General features: G+C 41.8%; 1 protein-coding gene across 8 annotated transcripts in view; it reads left to right on the forward strand.

The window, feature by feature from the left end:
• The window catches only part of ARHGAP36 (Rho GTPase activating protein 36), a 181761-nt gene extending 169063 nt beyond the window's left edge, over positions 1 to 12698 (forward strand). For 6 of the 8 annotated variants that reach the window (XM_037016945.2, XM_073228215.1, XM_017676665.3 and 3 more), the window contains 11 exons: positions 4646 to 4804; positions 6000 to 6065; positions 6579 to 6814; positions 7043 to 7235; positions 7447 to 7502; positions 7748 to 7898; positions 8356 to 8504; positions 8677 to 8853; positions 9093 to 9190; positions 9327 to 9433; positions 11456 to 12698. In XM_037016945.2, the coding sequence (XP_036872840.1) occupies positions 4696 to 4804; positions 6000 to 6065; positions 6579 to 6814; positions 7043 to 7235; positions 7447 to 7502; positions 7748 to 7898; positions 8356 to 8504; positions 8677 to 8853; positions 9093 to 9190; positions 9327 to 9433; positions 11456 to 11613 (1500 nt within the window). In that variant the 5' untranslated portion in view covers positions 4646 to 4695 and the 3' untranslated portion in view covers positions 11614 to 12698. Of the gene's footprint in view, positions 1 to 4426; positions 4805 to 5999; positions 6066 to 6578; positions 6815 to 7042; positions 7236 to 7446; positions 7503 to 7747; positions 7899 to 8355; positions 8505 to 8676; positions 8854 to 9092; positions 9191 to 9326; positions 11072 to 11455 lie in introns of those variants that run through there. The other 2 variants (XM_073228214.1, XM_017676664.3) reach the window with 2 other exon arrangements.
• The last annotated feature ends 14232 nt before the right edge of the window (positions 12699 to 26930 follow it).

The raw sequence follows: 26930 nt of genomic DNA on the forward strand, positions 1-26930 counted from the left end.
CTGCAGCCTTTGCTGAAATGGAGGTGGTAGGATAACAACTTAAAGGCTAACTCATTAATGCTCAGGGATGAATGAGGTAATGTGCCAGCAGACCAAGTTGGTGTCGAAATGTTTCAGTAAGAGACCCGAATCTCTTTCCAATGTTGTGATATATTAATGGGGATATCTTTATCCATTGTCACTGCCTGTAGACATTGGAATAACATAGATGCAATGCCTTCTAGGCACCCAGCCCCATCCATTATCAATTTCTCAAAACTCTGAGGAGCTCTCTGAGGCTTAGAACAAAGTTCTGATGGTGCCATAAAGTGCCTAATTTGTAAGGATTCAAATAATGGCATCATTGCAGCCCCTTTTTTCTCGTAGTTGTTTACTAGTGAGCACTGCACCATCCCTAACTATTTGATGGTGACAATGGAGTAAATTAGTCCTCCAAATTGTGAGGGCTGTGGAATTATGCCTAGCTGAAAGCATTTGTGTCCTCTCAATGTCGAAGCAGGTGACCTTTCTGACGTTAATTTGTTTCTCCATCTGTGCGGTGCATTTTGGGAGGACGTGAGGAACAAGCTTGATGCCAGTCATGTGTATTTCCCCCTTTTGTATTGCTGAAGACTTGATCTGGGTGTCCTTTTGCTCTTTGTTCAAATTCTCTCTCAGTATCTGCTAATTTTCTAGCCACTTTAATGATCTAAATGAAATTCTATGTTCTTTTGCTAGTGACAATGTAAAATTGGATGGTTTGAAAGAGAAATAAATTTTGAGACACATAAGCATTTTACTAATCTGAATAACATTTGAAAAATTTACCTATGCAGTTAGTTTTTCTAAATTTTATGAGATGATTTTTTATACTTGACCCTAATGCCATTGGAGATTGAAGAAGAAAGATCTATTCCCAACAGTCTCCCAAGATCTCTTTACCTGTTTTAATTTAATTCAAATTTAGTAGAGATTGAACAGAGGAAGACATTGGATGCATTGATACAAATTCTAATTTTATGTAATTACTTTTGAAACTGGATATTTTCTGGTAAATTCAGGCCTTCTGTGAGGTACCTTGTATATCAACATGTTTATTAAAAACCAATGCTAAATATCACACATACATTATTCATTTTATTCTCACACAACTGATGAAATGGGTCCTGCATCATTTCCCCATTTTATAGAGGAAGACGCTGAGGCTCAAAGAATTCAACTGGTTTTCCTAAGGTTACACTGGTAAGAAATTATAAAGCTTATCTTTGTACTCAGTTCTATTTAGTACTACCTGCAGTGGCCCCTACAGATATCTACCTTCGAATATTGTTTTTACAAATGTCTCAAATTCCAGGCTGAAACTGACAGGGCTTGTTTTCATATTACCTCTTCAGTACATTTTTGAAATCATGGTCACATCAGGCCAGTGCCGTGACATGCCGAAGAGGGAAGGGAAGACACTTCGGAGCAAGAGAGGTCTCTTGGCACCTTGTTCCCTGTGAGGAGCCTCCTTTTGCGTTCAACTTGGAAACTCAGGCCTGAGGACAAATATCAGATAAAGAACCTGTTACTTGCCTCTCTCATGGTGTTGAAGTCTGCTTACTTGTCCACCCTTCCCACCCTGCCCTTCTGCTTCTTGTCTGGGCACACTGGCCTTCCTAACTATGCTTCTTCCTGTCGTGTATTCTACTGGTGCCTTGAGGGGGTTTAAGGCAAGCAAGACAGTGTCAATTTTGCTGGCAGAACTGCAGCATATGATTGTTCTGAAGTTTAGCCGTGTATCTTTGAACAGAAGGCAATGACAAATGGTTTATTCTAAGGCCTTTGATTTCCTTCAGAATGGTAAGCATCTAGGCTGACTCATCTCTCAAAGGCTTCTCTCTCTCTCTCTCTTTCTCCTTGGCTGGTGCTGTTTTGAGGTTTTCTTTTTTGTTCTTACGTTATTTTAGAGGAGGGGGAGAGGGAATGATTTTCATCTTGATTTTTTTGGGAAAGAGCCAGCTATACTCTTTGGAAGACCAGATCTGGTAAGCCTTGGCAAGAAGAAATAGCTGCAACTCCAAAACAGGTACAGAAATTTCTGAATTGGGGAAAGGGAAGAGGGGGAAGCTATGTTTGAAAAACTAAGCCAGGGCTAGGCTATGCTTTTCAGGATGAGACCCACAGCTAATGGGTTCTGGACCTTCTACTGTGAATGGGGGATTGCTAGAGACTTAGTCTGGGACTGTGCTTAGGTGCTGGACATGTGCCTTTGGTTAAAATGGTCATCTTGTGGATGCAGTTTGGTGGCTGGGCTTAAGGATGCACTTTGGGTCCAGGAGATGGTGCTTCGCAGTTGAAGGAGCTTTAAAAAATATCCATGCTAAGGATTTTCCTCTTAGCTCAATTCAAAAGCCATAGAAAGACTCCTCATTCTTTCTCATACTTCAGTTATCTGGCAAGCATTTATATCTGACATGTGTGACTTTGGCCATTAAGGAAAGTGGGTAAAGGAGAATTTTAGAAAAAAAAGAAGGGTGGGATTCATTTTTCCTTTGGTCAGGGCTCATTTATATAGATTATTGAATGATTACCTACCTTTTCTCTGATTCATGGCTTTCTCTGGAGCTCTACATTACCTAATCTTTGGAATTTAAAACCTCTCCTTCCAATACTATATAGTAGAATATTTTCATAAAATTGCATGGGAAAGATGAGCTCCGAAAGATGACATGTGACCACTTTCCTTCTCATCATAAGGTTTAGTTCCCCATATCCCAAACTATCTTCTCTGTTAGGAACCAGTATCTACACATTCACCCAAACCATAAACTTCAGAGCTATCCTAAATTCTTTCCTAAAAAATTCCCCTAAATCCTGTCAATGCTGCCCATAAAATCCATTCCGTGTCCCAATCCCAGTGACATGTGCTTGTGTCACCATCTCTTGCCTCCTGGCTGATCTACCTACTTCAGGCTCTCTACCCAAACCAAGCTTTTCCCTGCTCTCTGTTATTTTTCCAAGCTGCAGCTCTAACTTTGTCACTTCCCATTTAAAACACTACAGTAGTTCCCTATTGCCTTCAGGAGAAAGTCCAGTTCCTTAACACGGCTCACAAGGCCATTCTTGATCTTATCCCTGCCTATCCACATTTATCTCTTTCCATCCCCTTTACGCAGCTTTAAGAATCTAACAACGTGGTTCCCATCTCCTTGCCTTTGCACAAGCTGAACCCTTTCTGGACACTCCCCCCTCCCTGTCTCCAGGCAGAGTTAGATATCTTTTTCCTCCTTTCTGCTCTCACAGTACTTTATGTGTATATTGGACGACTGACTTATCACAAGGTTTTGTAAATTGTTGCTAACTTGTGTGTCTCCTTCCCTGCACTGAGAAATCCTTTATGAAAAGAGTAGTATTAACCTGCTCATATTTGAATCTTTAGTGCCTGGAACAAAGTGGGCAATTAGCACAGGTTTCTTTTTTCTTTTTAAATGAGTGAATGAAAGAACAAATGAGTAATAGAGGTGAGGATGTGCAGACAAGAATGCTGTGTGGGGTACAGGGAGATCCTCACTGGGGGTCCTGTGCAGCCTGGGAGATGGTGGACACTGCACAGAAGGGACATATAGAACAAGTTTCCCAATACACTTAGACAAACTTCACTCTGAGCACTCATCTTGTATAGGGACTCTGACCAGAAATGCCCTGGAAATGTTTGTTTTGGTACAAACTGATGTTTTATCATGAAAAATTAATATAATCAAGTTGCACATTTTTTTGGTAGAGAAAAGGGAGAACAAAATTCCCACCACTTAATACTGATACTTAGTATTTGGGCACATTTCTTTCAGTTTTTTATTTTTATGCATGTTTTTCTTGACATAGTTGTAATCACAGTTAATACAATTCTGTATTTTGTATTTGTTTAAAAACTCTTAGTAAACATGACTTTAGTGATTACATAATTTTCCATATGTGGCCATTCCATAATTTATGTAACTAGTCACATTGTTGTGCTAGCTTTTCTCCCTTTAATTCTGTAGTATTATGGCTCATGTACATATGGTTTTTCCTATCTGTAGGGAGATTTAATTAGGATAGATTCCTAGAAGGGGAATTACTGGGTCAAAGGGCCTGGCTCCAGACTCATGTGTCCAGTTTGTTTTCTGGAGGAATTGTACAAATTTATAGGGCTCCTAACCTAGATGAACATGCCCATTTCACTTACCCAACCTTGACAGCATCAAGTATTATCATTAAAAAATAAAAATAAACCCATCAATGTTTTAATTAATTAATGGAATAGTTACCGTATTCTTGTCTCATTTTGCATTTTTTAATTGTAGGTTGGTTGGGTTTATTTATTTTTTTATGCTTAATTAGGATTTCTCTTTTTCTGGACGGTCAGTTCAGGGCTGATTTTTTTCAAGTTGGAGTTTTTTTTTTTTTTAATAAGCAACCAGAAGCAGCTCTGCTTGAGGGTGAAGCCGCCTCCCAGTTTTCCCTCCCCTTTTACACCCTCCCCCCCATAGTTCTCTCCACCAGGTCCAGTGACAATTGGATGATGCAGTCCTGATGATCATCCAGTCCAGAATGGGTGGCTGCATTCCTTTTCTGAAGGCAGTAAGGACACGGTGCCCCAGAATCATGCCTCCTTTGCTGTTGTTGTCCGCCTTAATTTCTTTAGTGAACGTCCTGGGAGGAGCCCCAGGACACAATCCGGACCGCAGGACCAAGATGATATCCATACACAGCCTCTCTGAGCTGGAGCGTCTGAAGCTGCAAGAGACTGCTTACCACGAACTCGTGGCCAGACATTTCCTCTCTGAATTCAAACCTGAAAGAGGTGAGAAGTATCCCGGAGTGTGGCATCCTCGCCTTTGAGCGAGTGGACCCCCCGGGCGGGAGGGGACAAGTTGGGGGTCCACGAGGGTGGGAGGGGCTGCTGCCTGGCTGCAGACCTGGTGGCGTTCTCCTGGCGCCTGGAGAACTGAGGAAGCGAGAGTTGGAGGGTGCTTGTTGAATTGCGGAACAGGTAAAGATTAGTTGAGTTGGGTCGAAGGCTGGGGGCTTGAGGGGCAGTAAGACAGGGACGGACAGTGGACAGGTGAAGAGACAGGTGCAGTGTCAGAATGAGTGAGAGCGAGATGGAGACGCAGAGGGACCTCCGACAGAGGGCTGGGACAGAGACAGCACGGTTGAGAGACAGAAGGTAAAGGGGGATAGCGAGACAGTGAGAGAGCCACGCGCCACTCGGACCAGAGAGCCAGCGGGCGGGCAGCACAGGCGGCGTTGGCTGGAGGCGCGCGGGGAGCGCGGTGCCCCTCGGCTGACTGCGGGGGCGAGCGGCCAGAGGGCAGGACGGGGTGCGTGCGGGCCAGGGTCTGGGGCGCGGCTCAGAGCCTGCAGTGAAGGGAGGGGCCGGGGGCGCGCGGGCCGAGGGGCGCCCCTGCAGAAACGCAGAGCGCAGGGGCGGGAGGGTCATGAGCGCGCGCAGCCTACCCGGAGCGCGGCACAGGCGAGGAGACTCCTCTGGTTGCCGCTTCTGCGGGGGCTGGAGCGCGAGCACCGCGGGTGTTGCTGCCTCTCCCTCCGCAGCGCGGAGGAGCCGAGCGCATCCTGGCGCGAGCGCGCCCGCAGGAACTTGGAGACCCCACTGGGGCCGCGAGGCGCTGCAGGCACAGAACCTCCCCTGGCCTGTTGCGCTGTCCGGGCACCTCGGAGCCCTGAAATTTATGTTCTAAGGGTTGCGTTGAGCTCCTTCTGGTGCGTAACAGGATGTGCGGTCCGCACGCGGCACCTTAGATGGCCTGGTTCGATTAAATCTCGGGAGTCTCACGTGTGGTAGATAGGATTTTTCCCGTTGTCAACCAGGGAAACTGAGGCTGAGAGAAAACAAAACACTCTTCGCTGCCAGGACAGACCTGCCCCCTGCCCTCGACCTCCGCCGCATCCCTACGGATGAATGCATTGCGATGTTTTGGTCACTTACCAAATTCAATTTGTATGAATGCATGCCTTTTCTTTTTCTCTTCCTATAGCTCTACCTACTGACCGTTCGAACACTTTGGAGAAGTGGTTTCTGATTCTGAGAGGACAACAGAGGAGTGAGGGCCCTTGTACTTTCCTTAGGGAATGGGGGGAATGCTGCACCCCTCTTGTATTGTGTCTCTGGCTTCTGTTGACTGGGAGGCGCCCACTGCCCCTGGGGGCACCTACACCCCCTCCCAGAAATCCCATAGGCGATAATTTCTGCAAGTGGTGCAGTAGTTGCACACGCATGGGGGGGCGGTCCCATCAGATCGGCCTGTCTGTGGATTCACCCCAGACAGATGGCTCATAAGAAAATGCCCTCTTTGTTTCAAGTGGTCACCCCCTGGGGGAAGTTAAGGCAGGGACCTTGAGCTCCTTCGGGGTAGTTGAGTGGAGCCAAGTCCTTCCACTAAACCACTGCAGGGTCTTTCTGGCTCACTCCCCAGGGAGGGGCGCTGCGTGTCTGGAGGGGTGGGGTTGGCTGCTGAGGGCGGTTACTCAGAGGAGCTGCAACCCCTGCAGTTCCTCCTGATTTAAGCGCTGCAAAGCGTTGACATTTCTCATTCATTCTCTCCCTGGCTCCCAAGTCATATCACTCAAGACATTTGGCATTCCTCTGGAAGAGGTACTGGTGAACGAGCTGACCCGCCGCAAGCATCTTGAACTGAGAGCCGCGATGCAGATTGAGGAATCCACCGGTCAGGCTGCGGGCGGTCGTCGGGGAAACGTAGTGCAAAGGATGTTTGGCCGCATCAGGCGCTTTTTCAGTCGCAGACGGGATGAGCCCTCCTTGCCGCTGGAGTTCACTCGCCGTGGGCGTCGAGTGAGTTAAACCCTCTGTGTTTCAGGCAGGGGCCCTTCCTGAGGTGTGCAGGGATGTGGGGCGGGAGGGTCAAGCCAATGTCCCCAAAGGGAGGGGGAGCTGTTGGAGGGTTGTAATTAGCTTGACACGGAGAGAATAACTCCTGTTAAGAATGTGACGCAGTCTTCAAGAAGGTCTGAAGCGACCCTCCAGCTCCCCCATTTTAAGATAATCTCTGTTTCTCCACAGGGTGCAGTATCAGTGGATAGTCTGGCTGAACTGGAGGGTGGGGCCCTGCTGCTGCAGACCCTGCAACTGTCCAAGATTTCCTTTCCAATTGGCCAGAGACTTCTGGGATCCAAAAGGAAAATGAGCCTCAATCCGATTGCTAAACAAATTCCCCAGGTTGTTGAGGCGTGCTGTAACTTCATTGAGAAACATGGTAAGGGGGCCGGCCAAAAATGATGGTTAAATCAAGGTAGGAGGCATTAAAGTGACAAAATGGTGAGAAATGGGGAGAAAAAAAGAGATCGCAGAATGAAGGGCTTGGAACATTCCCCTGACACCAGTTGGAGTCAGAATGCAGGGGAGAAGGGAAATAGCCTGCAGAAGGGGGCCAGAGGTACTTAGCATTCCCTGGTCTTTTTTTTCAGGCTTAAGCACAGTGGGGATTTTCACCCTGGAATACTCTGCGGAGAAAGTGCATGAGGTAAATTGACTGTGTTTACACTTTTGCTCCTTGAGTGAGAAAAAGCAGGTGAAGCTGGGGTGTCCCCCTAGGCCAGAGGGGTGTAACGTGCCTAGCAGGGGGAGCAAGGTCATCTTTCTAGCCCACCAGGCACATCATATTACCAACTCCTTCCACTGAAGCCTGAGACTTATTTGAAGGAATGACCAGGAGAGAACCTGTGGTGGGCAGGGCAGACAGTCCACATATTGTCTCTCTTTTTCTAGCTCCGTGAAAAATTTGATCAAGGTCTGGATGTAGTTCTGGATGACACTCAGAATGTGCATGATGTGGCTGCACTCCTCAAGGAGTTTTTCCATGACATGAAGGACTCTCTACTGCCAGATGATCTGTACATGTCCTTCCTCCTGACAGCAAGTGAGTCTTCTGCTCTTCCTTGTTGGAGAAGGAAGGGAAATAGTACAGGGGTCGTAGAGGTCTAGGGACAGAGCTCAAGCTGCAGGACCCCAAGGAACTAAGACAGAATGAACATCAGAAGATGAAAACACCTCTCAAGATTGCTTTCCTTTTATTTCTTAATATTCCATTGTAAGTGTCTGTTATTTGGAAATTCATCTAGAGCTTCCTGAAGATGTGTGTGCCCTTTTGGGGCAAAGAAGAACCTAGGTTCTGTAGAGAGGGTGTGATTTTGATGAGAACACTTCTTGGTTTTAGGGCTTCTGAGCTCAAATACTTTGGGAATAACCAAAGACAAGATGCCTAGGTACTTTCTTCATAGTCTTTAACAGTTTTCAAGCATAATTGTATCTCTCTTGGTATTAGGCTGCTGCCAAGGCTAGCCCCCTGACTCAGTCCCTGTTTTTCCTTCCTTTAGCTCTGAAGCCACAAGATCAGCTTTCTGCTCTGCAATTGCTGGTTTACCTGATGCCACCCTGCCATAGTGACACCCTGGAGCGTCTGCTGAAGGCCCTGCATAAAATCACTGAGAATTGCGAGGACTCTATTGGCATTGATGGGCAGTTGGTAAAAAAAACTCTGGGAAAGGGTAGTGAGGGCTGTAGTAGGGGACATGTGTGGGGATGTATGAGAGAGACAGATAGATGGAGGAAGAAGGAAAAAAGAACAAAAAGAGACACTTCTATATATATATAACTTCCATTATTACCTCAATCACTTTCTGCTTTCCTTTTCCTAGGTTTCAGGCAACCGTATGACTTCCACCAATTTGGCCCTGGTGTTTGGATCTGCTCTCCTGAAGAAAGGGAGATTTGCCAAGAGGGAGTCCAGGAAAACAAGACTGGGGATTGACCACTATGTTGCTTCTGTCAATGTGGTTCGTGCCATGATTGATAATTGGGATATCCTCTTCCAGGTAGGTGGAAGTTTTGGACACACTTCCTTCACAGCTCTCTCCTATTCACAAGGCAGGAGAGAGTTGTACATGCATCCCTGGGGGATTTGAAAGCAAGTAGCCACAAAATATCCCAGTCTAAAAATTCTTCCTGCATTAGCTGGTCATGGTGCCTTCAGTCCCAGTTACCTGACAGAGATGAATATAATTTCTTAAAGATGTTGTGTAATAAAGGCTAACATTGCTCATTTTACCTTCAGGTGCCTCCTCATATTCAGAGGCAGGTTGCTAAGCGTGTTTGGAAATCCAGTCCTGAAGCTCTTGATTTTATCAGACGCAGGAATTTGAGGAAGATCCAGTGAGTGTTTTATTGGTTTGTTTAAGCTGAGCCTGAAACAGAATCTCCTATGGGGGCTTCAAAGCCCAGACCATCCTAATGTTAGTCAACGCAAGTATATAAACTGACTGGCTTTTTAAAATTCATTCCCATTCAGGAGTGCACGGATAAAGATGGAAGAGGATGCTTTACTTTCTGATCCAGTGGAAAGCTCTGCTGAAGCCCGAGCTGCTGTCCTCGCTCAAAGCAAGCCCTTTGATGAAGGTCAGTTCCCTGCTGGAGGTCAGGCCTTTGCTGAAGGTCAGTCCTCTGGTGAAGGTCAGGCCCTTCCTGAAGGCCAGGACCTTGCTGAAGATGAGCCCTTTGGAGATGAGTCCTCTCAGGAAGATGTGTCAGATGAAGAACTGGTATTTGAACATCTCAATGAAGGAGTATTCTTTTGGGAAGGTCTTGCAATCCCAAATCACCTTGAGATTCAAGGCCCACATCTTGAAAGCATACCAGAGCTTGATGAAGAAGATGATAATGATGATGATGATAACCTGTATTTTGATGATTTTCCTTCTCTTGAGGGTATTTCAGACTTTGATGGTGAAATTCCAGAACTATCTGAACTCTCAGACATTGAAGAAATACCACATTTTGATACAGCACCAAACCCTGAAGAAGCCCCAGATGTGCAAGAAATTCCAAACCCTGGAGAAAACCCAAACCATAATCTTGAAGAAGGACCAGATTTTGAAGACTACCCAAATCTTGACCTCTCAGAAGTTCCCTCTATTAATGTAATCCTGAACAATGAAGAGGCCTCAGATACTGATGAAATCCCAGGCAATGAAGCACCAGACACTGATGAAATCCCAGACTATGCAGATGCCTCAGGCAATGACGAAAACCCAGATTCTGAAGAAAACCCCAATCTTGAAGACATCCTGGCTGTTAATGAAATCCCAAATGATGAATCCTCAAATGCTGAAGAAATTCCAGGCCATGAAGAAGTCCCAGTGGTCAATGTGATTTCAGACTCTGATGAAGAACCTGATTTGGAGGAAGTCCCAGCTTTTCATGTTGTCCCAGGCCCTGAAGAAGCCCCTGGTCATCATGAAATCCCAAATCTTGAAGAATCGCCAGAGATTAATGGACTCTCAGACTCTGAAGAAAATCCCAGTCTTGAAGAGGTCCCAGCTCTTAATGGAGCCCCAAATGAGGAAACCTCAGATACTGAAGAACTTCCAGATCAGGAAGGATCTCCAGAGGTCAATGATATTGCAGGCTGTGAAGAAGACTCCAACCCTGAAGAAATTCCAGCTCTTCGTGTCATAATAAGCCCTGAAGTTGTCTCCGATTTTGATGAAATTCAAGACCAGGAGGAATCCTCAGATGTGAGTGGAGTCCTAAACAATGAAGAGAACTCAGCTACTGAAGAAATCCCAGAACATGAAGAAACCTCTGATGTCACTTTTGCAGACAATCCCAATCTTGAAGAAGATGCAGTTTTTAATGTGGTTCCAGAGCTTGAGCATGCTCAAATTCACAATGAAATTCCAGATTCTCAGAAAGACCAAACCAACAATTTTGAAGAGGATGAAGTTACCAATTTGGCCCCAGAGCCTGAGGATGTCTCCATTCTTAATACTATTCCAGACCCTCAGCCAGACATAGCTGTCAATCTTGAAGAAATCATGAATGTGGAAGGAGTACCAATACCTGATGATCTTGACTCTAAAGAAGTTCAGAGTCCAAAGGCAATCCAGTTCCATAAAGATTATACAGATGTCACATTTCTTGATGATATCACCACCTTCCTTAAAAACAGGTCTCAAACTGGGCAAGTCATGGACTACAAGTCCTTCCCAGAGTCATTGAAGACTGACACCAGCTTTCTCTCCACCATAAAGTGCTGTAAGCTTCCAACTCCAGCTTTGTTACTCATTTGCTTACTAAAATTAATCAGGCTGGTAATAGGGTGGTGATGGTTGTTAGGCCACCCTCTTCCCCACTTGCCTGGTAGTATTGTTTATTTGCTTTAAAGATGGGGTATCTGCCTCACTCTGTTCTCTATCCCAGCCCTCTATTCACCACAGCTTCTGCAACAAGCCTAGATTTAACCTGTGTTCTACTGTTAGACTGCAGTTTTTTAACATGTCAAATGGGGATAATCATTTCTCCTCTAACTTCTAGCCTCATGCTGTATTTGAAGCTCAAAATTAGATCTTAATCCTTTGGGTGCTGTGCAAAGTATGAAGTCTAGAAACATAAGGAGTTAACATTGTTATTATTTTCCAGGTTCTTCTGAGGAGCCAGCTGTGCCTCCTGGCATTGCCCATTTCCAGGACGATGAGAAAGGAGTGTATAATCCCTCCATTCTGGAGCAAGACCGCCCATTGCTCCGTGTGCCCCGGGAGAAGGAGGGCAAAACTGGCATCGGCTACTTCTTCCCTTAGATGTTTTTCCTTCTTTAAGTTGCCAGACAGGGGAAAAGGGTGGGGGTAGACCTGGGATATCACAGGAAACATTAAGGAGAGTCTTGAAGGTAAAGATCTGAGAGTGAGAAGGATTTCTACCTGATGCTCGGGTCAGGCTGAGAATTCCAAGCATACTGCCGGCCCCTTCACTGGGGAAGCTTGGTCCCTTAGTTGGTAAGAGCAGAAAGATTTCTGTGCCATTCCCAGGCACCTTGGTGCTACCTTGCCTTTCCCTTTTACCCCTGATCATGGCTTTACTTCACTACAGCCCTTCCTTTAATTGATGTGACATTTGTGGTAAACACCTGTCCCAGAGAAGCTCACAAATCTCGAGGTGCTTTCCCTCCCCCAAAGGGGATTGCATGCTTTTCCTGATTTTCCTACCCTCCTCCCAAGAGCCCAATTGGAAAGGCCCTCAAGAGGCATGCTAGGAAGTTAGGTCAGCCTACTGACAGCTGACAAACAACTAATGCTAAACCATGTTACACCAACTCATAGCCGTGTCTCTGCAGTAGCTCCACCCCCTCAGGATTTTTCTGCCACAATTATTTAGACCAATGGATCTTCAAACAGCCGCTCCCAAAATTCTGTGCAGTTTTGTCCATGTTATACCAAAAGGGCAATTTCAAGTGTAAGCCTAACTTTTCTGGGGTGAAAAGTTAGAGGAATAATTTGACATTATTACCTGGATCTGATTTATACATAGCTGGTGTTCACACCCTGTTGTCAACAAAACAGCTAGTTAGGTAGGGACACATAGTACCAAGTAGTTAAAGTCACCTGATTACAAAAGATCTAATCCATTGCCTCTTTAGTTCCTGTATGCAGGATGGTGCAAATTCTTGAGAAATGCTCTGGTAATACACAGATATGGGTTGTGTATGGCATCCAAAATTATAACTGATATTGATGGGTAACAATGGCTAAGGTCCATAAAATGAAGAATGTATTGTATTGAGGGATAGAAATTGATCACACAATGGGTAACAACCGCAGAACTCGAAGATTTGTGATTGTTAAAACTTCTCTGGCATTTAATCATTAATAAACATCTGTATTGTGACAGCAGCATGTTCGTGACTTACTGTGTGTTTTTATTTTTAATTTGAATTTTTTTTGGTGAATAGGGAAGCTGTGATTGGAGCATAAGATAAGGAGATGGGAAATAATAATTAAGAGGAGATAACATGATGATGATGAGGGGAAAATGATGGAGTGAGTGAAATAAATGGAAGGGGATAACATGAAATACGGGATGGAGAGAAATGGAATAGAGGGGGTGAGGTGGAATAAAGCAGACAGGTAACATGGAATAAGGGGGAATGACGGAGAATAGAGAAGGAAAGGGGATGATGTGTAATAAAAGAGGAGGTGATGGGAATAAAGGAAGGAGTCCTGGGGAGAAAGGAGGGGGTGATGTTGGAAAGGAGGGGATGATAAAAACAATGGAGCGAGTGATATGGAATAAAGGGGGCAATGTGGAATAAAAGAGTGGGTGATGGGGAAAAAAGGAGGAGATGATGGGGAACGAAGGAGTGAAGGTAATAAAAGTGGGAGAGATGGGAATAAAAGGGGGTGATGGTAACAGAGAGGGTGATAGAAATAAAGGAGGAGTTGATGGGGAATAAAGGATGGAGGTGTGGGAATAAAGGATGGGGTGAAAGGAACAAAAGGAGGGGGTGATAGGAATAAAGGAGAAGGAATGGGTGCTGAGAAGGGAGAGAATGATGAAGACTAATGGAGACAATGATATGGAATAAAAGGGTTTGTGGGGAATAAAGGTGGGGGGATGGGAATAAAGGGGGTGAGATAAGAATAAAAGAGGAGTTAATGGGAATAAAGGAATGAGTTATGGGAATAAAGAAGGGGGAGATAGGAGTAAGGGGGTAATGGAAATAAAAGAGAGAAATGGGGTATAGGGTGGCAATGGGGAGTAAAAGGGTATCATGGTGAAAAAGGTGCAGCTGATGGGGAATAAAGTAAGAGGTGATGAAAATAAAGGAGGGGTTATTGAGAGTAAGGAAGAGAGTGATATGGAATAAAGGAGGGGTGATGGAGGAAAGGTGGGGTGAAGAATAAACGAGTGAGTGATGGAGAGTAAGGAACAGGATGATAGGGAATAAAGGAGGGGGTGATATGGAATAAAAGCGTGAGTGATGGGAAAAAGAGGGGCTGATGGAAATAAACTAAGGGGTGATGGGAATAAAGGAGTTGGTTAACTGGACTAAAAGGAGGGGAGATGGGAGTAAAGGAGGGAGTTATTGGGAATAAAAGGAAGGGATGATAGGTAATAAAAAAGGAGGTGATGGGGAACAAAGGAGTGGGTGATAGGGAATACAGAGGGGTTGCAGAGACTATAGGTGGGGACTGGTAAGAAAGAAGGGCTGGTGGGGATTAAATGAGGAAGTGATGGGACTTCAGGTGGGAGGAATGGGCATAAAGGAGAGGCTGATGGGAAATAAAACACGGAGTGATTGGCATAATGGCTGGGGTGGTGGGCGTAAAGATGGGGTGAGGTGTCCAGTGCCACATGCCTTTCCTTTTCTTTTTCCTTCTTTCCCTATCCAACCAGGCTCTCTGGGCATGTTGAAGTAGAACTGCCTGCATCCTTATCCTCTTGCCCTCCAGTTGCCATATCAGCGCTATTTAGCCTCAGCTTTGGGTTCCTCCAAACATCTCTAGTCTTATAATGACTACCGTGAGGGAAAGGAGTAGCACCACAAATATAGGTGCATCTACTAGAATTTCCAACCTCAACAGAGCCCTCAGGCTACTCAGCAATCCTTTGACATGACCCAGGTCATCTTCTCTAATTCTCCTTCCATTCATATTCTATCTCTACACCATTTTCATCAAATAACAGCCCTTTTCACTACTCTAACTCAAATTCCGTCCTCTCTGCTTTATTCCAGTTTATTTTCCTCTTTTTTTCCTGGTTTCTTTAGGAGGAACTTAGATGATCGATTTTCTCTTCTCTAACATCAGCATTCAGTGCTTTAACAGGGTACCACAAGTTTTGATATGTTATATTTTCATTCTGTTCAATATGTTTTTTTATTTCCCTTGAGACTTTCTCATTGACCCATGGATTATTTAGGAGGTTAGTTTCCAAGTGTTTTGATATTTTTTTCTGTTATCTTTCTGTTACTGATTTGTAGTGCTGCCTGATCCATTTGATCCAGAGGAAGAATGAACTTTCTTAGGCCTCCTTCTGCTGCTTAAACTAAGCTGGCATCCAGGAAATGGCAGGCATAGGTCATCTTTTTCTGTTGGATGAGTGCTCATAAGATGTCTTGATATTGTGTGGTTTCTCCAGTCAGAGAGGTACCAAAGCAACACACCTTCTTCTTCCGTCTTTGAGAATTTTCCTTTGTCTTTCTCTGAAGTTATTTCCAGGGTTTATAGTTGTACTTAGTAGGGAGGAGCTTGGGAAAAAAGGTTATGTAGCCTTGTCCTGAGAGAAAGTGTCCTGGTTACTTCAAAAAATTTACTTAGATATAATTTGCACATCATACAATCTATAATTTAGACTGTACAATCAATATTTTCAGTGTATTCACAGAGTTGTGCAACCATTGTTATAATCTAATTTAGCAATATTTTCATCACTTCAAAAAGTAACCACATAGCAATTAGCGGTCACTCTCTGTTCTCTCTATCTCATAAGCCTAGGCAACCACCAAATTACTTTTATGAAAATGTAGAATTTGTTATGTTTTTCTGGAAATACCAAATATTAATCAGATTCCACAAACTAGGGTGAAATTAAATAAAAAGCAATTTAGACTATGGTGATAATGGTATCCAGTCTCTCATTAATATTTAAATTCTTTTATTGAAGTATAGTTGATGTACAATATTATATTGGTGTCAAGTATACAACACAATGATTCAACTGATACACACATTGTTAAATACTCACCACAACTAGTAGAATTACTATCTGTTAACATAGAAAGATGTTAAAGAAATATTGACTATATTCACCATGTTGCCCTTCCATGTGACCAACTCATGACTGAGATTTTGGCTCCCCTTTAGCCCTCTTCCCCACCCCTCCCCCACTCCTCCCCCACCCCTCCCCCACTCCTCCTCCAAGGTAATCGCCAATCACTTCTCATTGTCTATGAGTCAATTGCTGTTTTTTCATTTTGCTTTGTTTTTAGATTCCACATATAAGCAAAAACATGGTATTTGTCTTTCTCTACCTGGCTTATTTCACTTAGTATAATACCATCTTCTAGGTCAATCCATGTTGTCAAAAATGGCAGGATTTCTTTCTTTTTTATTCCATTGTGCATATATATCACCTCTTCTTTATCCATTCATTTATTGATGGACACTTTGGTTGCTTCTGTGTCTTGACTAGTGTAAATAATGTAGAAATAAACATAGGGGTGCATATATCTTTTCAAATCAGGGACTTCGTTTTCTTAGGATGAGTTCCTAGTAGTGGAATTACTGAGTCATATTATTTTTAGTTTTTTGAGGAACCTCCATACTGTTTTCCATAGTCCCTGCAGCAATTTACATTCCCACCAACAGTGTAGGAGCATTCCCTTTTCTCCACGTCCTTGACACATTATTCCTTGTGTTTTGGATAGTGACCATTCTAATTGGTGTAAGGTGATATCTCATTGTGGTTTTGATTTGCATTTTCCTGATGATTAGTGATGTGGAGAACCTTTTCGTGTATCTGTTAGCCATCTGTATTTCTTTGCAAAAATGTCTATTCAGATCCTCTGCCCATATTTTAATCAGGTTGCTTTTTAAGTGTTGTGGCATATGACTTCTTCATATATTTTGAATGTTAGTTCCTTACTGGACAAATCATATATGAATATGCCTTCCTGTACTGTAGGTTGACTTTTTGTTTTATTGATGGTGTCCTTTGCTGTACAGAAGCTTCTTCGTTTTGATGTAGTACAACTTGATCATTTTTGCTTTTGTTTCCCTTGCCTGGGGAGTTGTTTTCAGAAAATAATTGCTCATGCACATGTTCAAGAAATTTTTGCCCATGTTTTTCTTCTAAGTTTTATGGTTTCATGTCTTATCTTTAGGTCTTTAATACATTTTGAGTTTAATTGTGTACACAGACTTAGACAGTAATCCAGTTATATTCTCTTGCATGTAGCTGTCCAGTTTTTCCAACATCATTTATTGAAAAAACCATCTTTTCCCCATTGAATTTTCATGGCTTCTTAATCATATATTAATTGATTATATATGTGTGAATTTATATCTGGGCTTTCTATTCCATTCCATTGATCTATGGGTCTGTTCTTGAGCCAGTACCATACTGTTTTGATTACTGTAGCTTTGTCATATAGCTTGAAGTCAAAGCGTGTAATACCCCCTACTTTGATTCTTCTTTCTCAAGATTGTTTTGCCTGCTCAGGGTCTTTTGTGGTTCCATATGAATTTTAGGATATTTGCTCTAGATCATTGGAAAATCCCCTTGGTGTTTTGATAGAGACTGCATTGAATCTGTAAATTACTTTGGGCAGGATGGCCATTTTGACAAAATAAATTCTTCCTATGCATGCACATGGGATAGATTTCCATGTATTAGTGTCTTCTTCAATTGTTTTCATCGGTGTCTTTTAGTTTTCAGAGTATAGGTCTTAAACCTCCTAGGTTCAGTTTATTCCTAAGTATTTTATTCCTGTTGATGCAATTGTAAATGGAATTGTTTTCCTGATTTTTTTCTGCTAGTTTGTATTAGCACATAGGAATGCAACAGATTTCTGTATACTGACTATGTATCCTGCAATGTCACTGAAGCCAGTTATTATTTCTAATAGCTTTTTGGTGGAATCTTCATGGTTTTCTATATATAGTGTCATGTCCCTATGCAAATAGTGACAGTTTTACTTCTTCCTTACCAATTTGGATGCCTTTTACCTCTTTATTTTGTCTGATTGCCATAGCTAGGACTTCCAGTACTATGTTGAATAAAAGTGGTGAGAATGGGCATCCTTGTCTTGGTCCTGATCTTAGAGGAAAAACTGTCAGCTTTTCTCCATTGAGTATTATATTATTGTGGGTTTGTCATATATGGCCTTTATTATATTGAGGTATGTTCCGTCTAAACCCATTTTGTTGAGAGTTTTTATCATGAATGTATGTTGAATTTTGTCAAATGGCTTTTCAGCATTTATTGAGATTATGATATGGTTTTTATTCCTCCTTTTATTAATGTGGTGTACCTGATTGATTTTTGAATATTGTACCATCCTTTCATCCCTGGAATAAATTCCACTTGGTTGTGATGGATGACACTTTTAATGTATTTTTGAATTTTTGCATCTATGTTTATCAGGGATATTGGTGTATAGTTCTTTTTTTTTTTTGGAAGTGTCTGTGGTTTTGGTATTAGAGTGATGTTCACCTAATAGAATGAGTTTGGAACTATTCCCTCCTCTTCTCCTTTTTGGAATACTGAAAGAAGGATGGGTATTAGCTCTTCTTTAAATGTTTGGTAGAATTCAGCTGTGAAGCCATCTAGTACTGGACTTTCATTTGTCAGGAATTTTTTGATTGCCAAATAAATTTCATTGCTGGTAATTGGCCTGTTCAGATTCTCTGTTTCTTCCTGGTTAGTCTTAGAAGATTCTACATTTCTAGGAACTTGTCCATTTCTTCTAGGTTGTCCAGTTTATTGGCAAATGATTTTTCATAGAATTCTTTAATAATTCTTTGTATTTCTGTGGTGTCTATTGTAACTTCTCCTTTTTTGTTTCAGATTTTGTTTGTGTCTTCTTTTTTCTTGATAAGTCTGGCTAGGGATTTGTCTATTTTGCTTATCTTCTCAAAGAATCAACTCTTGACTTCATTGATTTTTTTCTATTGTTTTTTATTCTCTACTTTATTTATTTATGCTCTAATCTTGATTATGTCCCTCCTTCTTATAACTAGGGTTCATTTGTACTTCTTCTGCTAGTTTCTTTAATTGTGTTTAGTCTGTTTATTTGGGATTGTTCTTGTTTCTTGAGGTAGGCCTGTATTGCTCCATATTTCCCTCTTAGAATTGCTTTTGCAGCATTCCACATATTTTGAACTGTTGTATTTTTGTTTACATTTGTCTCCATATTTTGCTGATTTCTTCTTTGATTTGATCATTGATCCTTTGATTATTTAGAAGCATGTTGTTTAGTCTCCAAATGTTTCTGGGTTCTTTTTTTTTTCTTCATGTAATTGATTTCTAGTTTCATACTATTGTTATTTGAAAAGATGTTTGATATATTTTCAAACTTTTTGAATTTATTGAAGCTCCTTTTGTGCCTAATATGTGATCTATTCTGGAGAACATTCCAGGTGCACTTGAGAAAAATATGTATCCTGCTGCTTTTGGGTGGAATGTTCTGTAGATATCTGTTAAATCCATCTGCTCTAATGTGTCATTCTATACCTCTGTTTCCCTATTTATTTATTTATTTATTTATTTATTTATTTATTTATTCTCTGTCATCTTAACCATTTTTTATCATTAATCTGCAATTACATGAAGAACATTATGTTTACTAAGCTCCTCCCTTCACCAAGTCCCCCCCCATTACAGTCACTGTCCATCAGCGTAGTAAGATGCTGTAGAATCACTACTTGTCTTCACTGTGTTGCACAGCTCTCCCCATGCCCCCCATACATGATAATTATACATGCTACTTGTAATACCCCCTTTCTTTTTCCACACCCGTATCCCTCCCTTCCAACCCATCCTCCCTAGTCCCTTTCCCTTTGGTAACTGTTAGTCAATTCTTGGTTTCTGTGATTCTGCTTCTGTTTTGTTCCTTCAGTTTTTCTTTATTCTTATACTCCACATATGAGTTAAATCATTTGATACTTGTCTTTCTCTACCCAGCTTAATTCACTGAGCATAATACCCTCTAGCTCCATCCATGTTGTTGCAAATGGTAGGATTTGTTTTCTTCTCATGGCTGAATAATATTCCATTGTGTACATGTACCACATCTTCTTTATCCATTCATCTACTGATGAACATTTAGGTTGCTTCCATTTCTTGGTTATTGTAAATAGTGCTGCGATAAACATAGGGTTGCATCTCTCTTTTTCAAACTGGGCTGCTGCATTCTTAGGGTAAATTCCTAGAAGTAGAATTCCTGGGTCAAATGCTATTTTTATTTTGATCTTTTTGAGGAACTTTTGTACTGCTTCCCACCACAATGGTTGAACTAATTTACATTCCCACCAGCAGTGTAGGAGGGTTCCCCTTTCTCCACAACTTCGCCAACATGTGTTGTTGTTTGTCTTTTGGATGGTGGCGATCCTTACTGGTGTGAGGTGATATCTCATTGTGGTTTTAATTTGCATTTCTTGGGTGACTAGTGATGTGGCATCTTTTCATGTGTCTGTTGGCCATCTGAATTTCTTCTTTGGAGAATTGTCTTTTCTGCTCCTCTGCCCATTTTTTAATTGGATTATTTACTTTTTGTTTGTTGAGGTGCATGAGCTCTTTATATGTTTTGGATGTCAACCCTTTATTGGATCTGTCATTTATGAATATATTCTCCCATACTGTAGGGTACCTTTTTGTTCTATTGATGGTGTCCTTTGCTGTACAGAAGCTTTTCACCTTGATATAGTCTCACTTGTTCATTTTTGCTTTTGTTTCCCTTGCCTGGGGAGATATGTTCATGAAGAAGTCACTCATGTTTATGTCCAAGAGATCTTTGCCTATGATTTTTTTCTAGGAGTTTATGGTTTCATGACTTACATTCAGGTCTTTGATCCATTTCAAAATTACTTTTGTGTATGGGGTTAGACAGTGATCCAGTTTCATTTTCTTACATGTAGATGTCCAGTTTTGTCAGCACTACCTGTCATTTCTCCATTGTATGTCCATGGCTCCTTTATCAAATATTAGTTGACCATATATGTTTGGGTTAATGTTTGGAGTCTCTAATCTGTTCCACTGGTCTGTGGCTCTGTTCTTGTGCCTGTACCAAATTGTTTTGATTACTGTGGCTTTGCAGTAGAGCTTGAAGTTGGGGAGTGAGACAACCCCCCCCCCCTTTATTCTTCTTTCTCAGGATTGCTTTGGCTATTCGGGGTCTTTGGTGTTTCCATATGAAATTTTGAACTATTTGTTCCAGTTCGTTGAAGAATGTTGTTGGTAATTTGATAGGGATTGCATCAAATCTGTATATTGCTTTGGGCAGGAAGGCCATTTTGACGATATTAATTCTTCCTAGCCAAGAGCATGGGATGAGTTTCCATTTGCTAGTGTCCTCTTTAATTTCTCTTAAGAGTGTTCCTCAACTTCTGCTTGTCTGAGAATTGTTTAATCCCTCCTTCATATTTAAATGATAATCATGCTGGATACAGTATTCTTTGTTCAAGGCCCTTCTGTTTCATTGCATTAAAATATGTCATGGCATTCTCTTCTGGCCTGTAAGGTTTCTGTTGAGAAATCTGATGATAACCTGATGGGTTTTCCTTTGTAGGTGATCTTTTTCCTCTCTCAAGCTGCCTTTAAAACTGTGTCCTTGTCCTTGATCTTTGCCATTTTAATTATTATGTGTCTTGGTGTTGTCCTCCTTGGGTCCCTTCTGTTGGGAGTTCTGTGTACTTCTGTGGTCTGAACAATTATTTCCTCCTCCAGTTTGGGGAAGTTTTCGGCAATTATTTCTTCAAATACACGTTCTATCCCCTTTTCTCTCTCTTCTTCTTATGGTACCCCTATAATGTATTCTGTTTGGATTGGTCACACATTCTCTTAATATTGATTCATTCCTTGATATCCTTTTATCTCTCTCTGCATCAGCTTCTATGTGTTCCTGTTCTCTGGTTTCTATTCCATCAATGGCCTCTTGCATCTTATCCACTCTGCTTATAAATCCTTCCAGAGATTGTTTCATTTCTGTAATCTCCTTCTGAACATTATCCCTTAGCTCTTGCATATTTCTCTGCAGCTTCATCAGCATGGTTATGATGTTTACTTCAAATTCTTTTTCAGGGATATTGGTTAGGTCTATCTCCCCAGATTCCTTCTCAGGGGAGGATGTCTGGGTTAGTCTGGTCTGTATCAAATTCTTCTGCCTTTTCATGGTGATAGAGGCAGTTGTGTGAAGCTGGCGCATGTTTTAGCTGGGAGAATGTCCCTTCTTGCTAGTTGTGGCCTTCCTCTCCTGGGAGAACAGCGATCCCTAGTGGCTTGTGCTGGGCAGCTGCGTGCAGATGGGGTTTCTAATTCTTACCTGGCTGCTCTGAAAGAAGCTCTACCTTGCTGCCTCAGGCTGCGGTTCCACTATGGCAGAGTGGCATCAGAGGGGAAATAGGCGGGAGGCTGTTTATCTCCGTGAAGGGCCTCTGAGTTGCGCTGCCACCTAGGGGGTTAGGGCTCCCAGAGTTCCCCGGGATTCCCAGCTGCTGGGCTAAGTGTTCTGGGATGTTTCCGTCCAGCTGTGGGGTCCCTGTCCCTTTAAGTTTTTCCCAGGGGCACCGGCTGTGGGCACCCATTCTCAGGTTTTACTGTCCTGTTTCCCTAGTGTCTAGCACCCCACGCACTATGTGTCTGCACTCCTTTGCAGATGGTTAGGGTTGGGTGTTTAGCAGTCCTGGGGTCCCTCTCCCTACCCACTCTGACTCCTCTCCTCCTGCCAGGAGCTGGGGTGAGGGGTGCTCGGGTCCCACCATGCTGTGGCTTGTATCTTACCCCCTTAGTGAGGCACTGGGTTCTCACAGGTGTGGATGTAGCCTGGCTGTTGTCCTGTATCTTCTGGTCTCTCTTTTAGGGATAGTTGTATTTGTTGAATTTTCAAAAATATATATGGTTTTGGGAGGAGATTTCCGCTGCTCTACTCATGCTGACATCTTGGCTCCGCCCCCTCCTTATTTATTTTGGTTTGGATGATCTAACCATTGATGTAAGTTGGGTGTTAAAATCCTCTACTATGATTGTATTGCTATTTCCTCTTTTAGGTGTGTTATTATTTGTTTTATATATTTAGGTGCTCCTATGTTGGGTACGTAGATATTTGCAATTGTCATATCCTCTTGTTGGTTTGATACCTTTATCATGATGTAAAGTCCTTCCTTGTCTCGTTACTTTCTTTGTTTTGGAGTCTATTTTGTCTGGTATAAGAACTGCTACTCCTGCTTTTTTCTTCCTTTTATTTGCATAAAATATCTTTTTTTTATCCCTTCACTTGCAGTCTGTCTAAGTCTTTCAGTCTGAAATGAGTCTCTTGTAAGCAGCATATGGATGGGGCTTGTTTCTTTATTCATTTTGCCATTCTGTATTTTGATTGGTGTATTCAGTCCATTTACATTTAAGGTAATTATTGATAGGTATGTACTTATTGCCATTTTATTATCTGTGTTCTGGTTGTTTTTGTGTTTCCTTTCTGTTCCTTTCTTCCTTTCTTATACTCTTGTTATTTGGTGATTTTCTTCAGTGTTATCTTGGATTTCTTAAAAAGAATTTTTTGGGTATCTTTATAGGCTTTAGGTTTGTGGTTACTGTAAGGTTCATAGACAGTTCCCTAAATATATAACAGTTTATATTAATTTGATGGTCACTCTATTTCAAACACAATCTAAAGGAAGTACTTTTTATTCTTTTTCTTCTTCTTCCTCCTCCACACTATATCAAAGTATAAGATATCAAAATCGACATCTTTTGTGTATTTGACTGATCTTGTGTATAGTTGATTTTACCACTTTGGTTTTTTTAACTTCATACTTGGTTAGTAAGCAATTGTTCTACTATCTTTACTGCAGGCTCATCTTCATGGATGAAAAATATTTAGGCTTAAGCATATTTCCACCTATAGAAGTTCTTTCAACATATCTTGTATGAGTAGTTTAGTGGTGGTGGATTCATTTAACTTTTGTTTACCTGGGAAATTTTTAATCCTTCCTTAAATTGTGAAGGATAACCTCGCTGGGTAGAGCATTCTTGGTAGTAGGTTCTTCCCCTTTGAGACATTAAATATTCCATTCCACTCCCTTCTAGCCTGTAAAGTTTCTGCTGAGAAACCTGCTGATAGCATTGTGGAATTTCCCTTATAGTTAACTATCTGCCTCTCTCTTGCTGATTTAAGATTCTTTCTTTATCTTAATATTTGCCATTTTAGTTACTACATGTCTTGGTGTTGTCTTCCTGGGTGTCTTCCTGGGTTTCCTTTTGTTAGGGGCTCTCTGTGATTCCTGGACCTGGGCATCTATTTCCTTCCCCAGATTGGAGAAGTGTTCAGCTATTATTTCTCCATAGAGACTTTTTCTTCCTTTGTCTCTCTCTTCTCCTTTTGGGGCCCCAGGGAAATTATGAATATATTATTTTGTTAAGGATTGCCACACAGCTCTCTTACAATCCTCTCATTTTTAGAAATTCTTTTTTCTCTTTGTTCCTCAGCTTGTTTTCCTATTCTCTAATTTCTATCTCATTGACTTTCTCTTCTACTTCCAGAAGTCTACTATTCATTCCCTCCATTGTAATTTTCATTTTGGTTTTATTGTATATTTCAGCTCTGAGTGGCTCCTTTTCAACAATTCTATCTCTTTGTTGATGTTTTCACTGAGATTGCCAATTCTTTTCCCCAAGTCAGTGAGCATCTTTATGGTTATTACTTTGAATTCTTTATCAAGAAGATTGTTAATCTCTATTTAACTTAGTTCCCCTCTTTCTTGTGCTTTATGTTGTTCTTTTGTTTGGAACATATTCCTCTGCCTCCTCATTTTGTCTGGGTTCCTATATATCTTCCTTTGTGTTACATAGATACATTATGCCTCCTGGTCTAGAAAGTAATGACTTTATGAAGAAGGTTCCCTGTGGTGCACAGAAGCTCAAGACTCTTTGCTCACCTGTGCCCAGTTTTCCTTTGCAGTGGAGCCATAGTTGCTGTTGGTAGGCTTTGGACAGGACTTCCCCTCTGCCCATCTGCTAGGTGTGGTTGATCTCAGCCAGCCACAGCTGGCAGCTTGCCTCAGCCAGCCTTTTGTGAGCTGAGCACTCCTGTTTCTGCTGGATCATTAGGGGTGTGGCCATCCTCTGCCTGCCTGGTAGAGATGGTGGCACTGTTGCACTTGCAGGGCAGGTGAGGTGAGTGTTCAGGGTAGCATGGCATGGGGCTGGGCTGCCAACAAGGGAGATGGTGCATTTGCATCTGGTTCCTGCAGGTGCCTCACCAGCTGGGCTGAGTGGGCCAGGAAGGCTTGGAAAGCCAACTTCCATCTGCCAGGCAGCGAAGATTCCCTCTACATGCCAGGCAACAAAGTCTGACCCCTGTTGTGCTGAGCAGGTTGGGCATGTGGGTGGGTATGTAGGGAAGTGCACCATGGGACCAAGTCACCAGCAAGGAAGATGGAGCATTTGAAGTTGGTTCTTGTGAGCTCTTTGAACAATTAGGCTGAGGGAGGGCTGGCAGAGCATCATCCAACTGCCCTTTTTCCAACAGAAAGAGCTCTCTCCAACCACCACCCCACTGGCACTCTTCCCATTGCTGATAAACCTTTCAAACTGCTGCGTCTGTATTGGGTCTCTGTGAGACTGACAGAGCATGTCTGTCCTCCACAAGCTATAGGAGTCTAAGCATCCCCAAATGTTTCAACTCTCCCTGGTGTTCAGCCTGGTTAATCACCAAAGCCCAGTGTGATGTGGATTTGTGTTCCCTAGAATAGATCTCCAGGGTGAGGTGTGTGGGTTTCCTGAGCTCTTATCCCCTACCTGCTCCACTCCTCTCCCTCCTGCTTATAGGCTGGGATGGGGAAAGAGCTTGTGTTCTGATCAGCTGAAGCTTTGCCACTTCACCCTTCTCAATGTGGACTCTTTTCTTCACCAGATGTAGATGGTCTGTTCTGCAGTCCTCAGGTCATTTTAAGGGTTAGTTGTATTTACTGTAATTTCCTCCTTAGCATGTATGCTGGAGGAGGTTTCCACCTTGCTTCCCTACTCTGCCATCTTTTTCTGAATATGTGATATTTTGTGACTGACTTCTTTCAAGTAGCAAAAATGTTTTCAAAATTTCATCCATATTATAGCATTTATCAGAACTTCATTTCTTTTTAATGTCAAATAATATTTTGTTGAATGAATGCATAACATTTAATTTGCATTTACCTACTAAATAATGATGTTGAGTATTTTTCATGTTTTTCTCCATCCTTTGGTTGCATATATGTCCAGATATTCTGCCATTTGTACCTGAGATTTTTGATTGAGTGATGAAAGTTCTTTATACATTCTGGATAGTTTGTTTTTTCAGGCTGAGACTTATCTTTCATTCTCTCAATGGAATCTATTGAATAGCAAAAGTTTCTAATTTTAATGAAGTTCAGTTTATCATGTTAAAAAATTTTAGGATACTGCTTTTGGTGTCATATCTAAGAAATCTTTGCCTATCTCAAGATAAGTAATCACTAAGCATTTCTCCCAAATTCTAAACATAGAATGAGGAGATGAGTGGCACAGGGCACAAAATTTAAGAAGGATCTCACTGTCAAGGTTGTGCAAGTCCTTAACTTTTGCACTCAAGCCCCTCACTTGCCTAACTTTACTCCTATCTGATTTTCTGCTATGTTTTTTTTCTAAGAAGTTTTAACATTTATTTATCCAGTCATTAGTTGATGGCCAAATGGGCCATTCCACTTTTTTGTGTTATAAAGTGTGCTGCTATGAAATTCATGTGCAAGTTTTTGTGTGGAGGCATGTTTTCCTGACATTTAGGTATGTACATTTCATTTATTTTATAAGTGGAATTGCTGGGTGCTATAGTAACTGTTTTTAATATTTTTGAGAAGCTGTCAGTTTTTTGAAGTGACAGCATCATTTTACATTACTACCAATGATGCATGAGATATCCAATGTCTTTACATCCTTGCCAACAATTTTTGTTGTCTGTTTTTTTTATTACAGTCCTGGTGGTGTGAATGGTTTCTCATTGTGGTTTTGATTTGCATTTCTCTAAAGACTAGTGATGCTGATTAATTTATTATCCCATATTTTAAATAGAAATAAAAGAAAAGAAAAGTAAAACAATTATATTTTTAGTTTCTCTATTTCTGTCTACAATTTATTTTGAGTTGATTTTATATATAGTGTGACATATGGATTGACATTCATTTTTTTCTTCCATGCATAGATCCACATTTCTAGCACCATTTATTGGAAAGCCTACAATTTCTCCATTTAATTATCTTTAGAACTTTATCAAAAATCACTTGATCATTCATTTTGTGTATGTTTCTACATTTTTTTCTCTGGTGGATCTGTGTTTATTTTTATGTCAGTATCATCTCTCTTGATTGCTGTAGATAAGTAAATCTTTAATTTTAGG

This window comes from Manis javanica, chromosome X, assembly GCF_040802235.1.
Source record: "Manis javanica isolate MJ-LG chromosome X, MJ_LKY, whole genome shotgun sequence".
Lineage (NCBI taxonomy): Eukaryota > Metazoa > Chordata > Mammalia > Pholidota > Manidae > Manis > Manis javanica.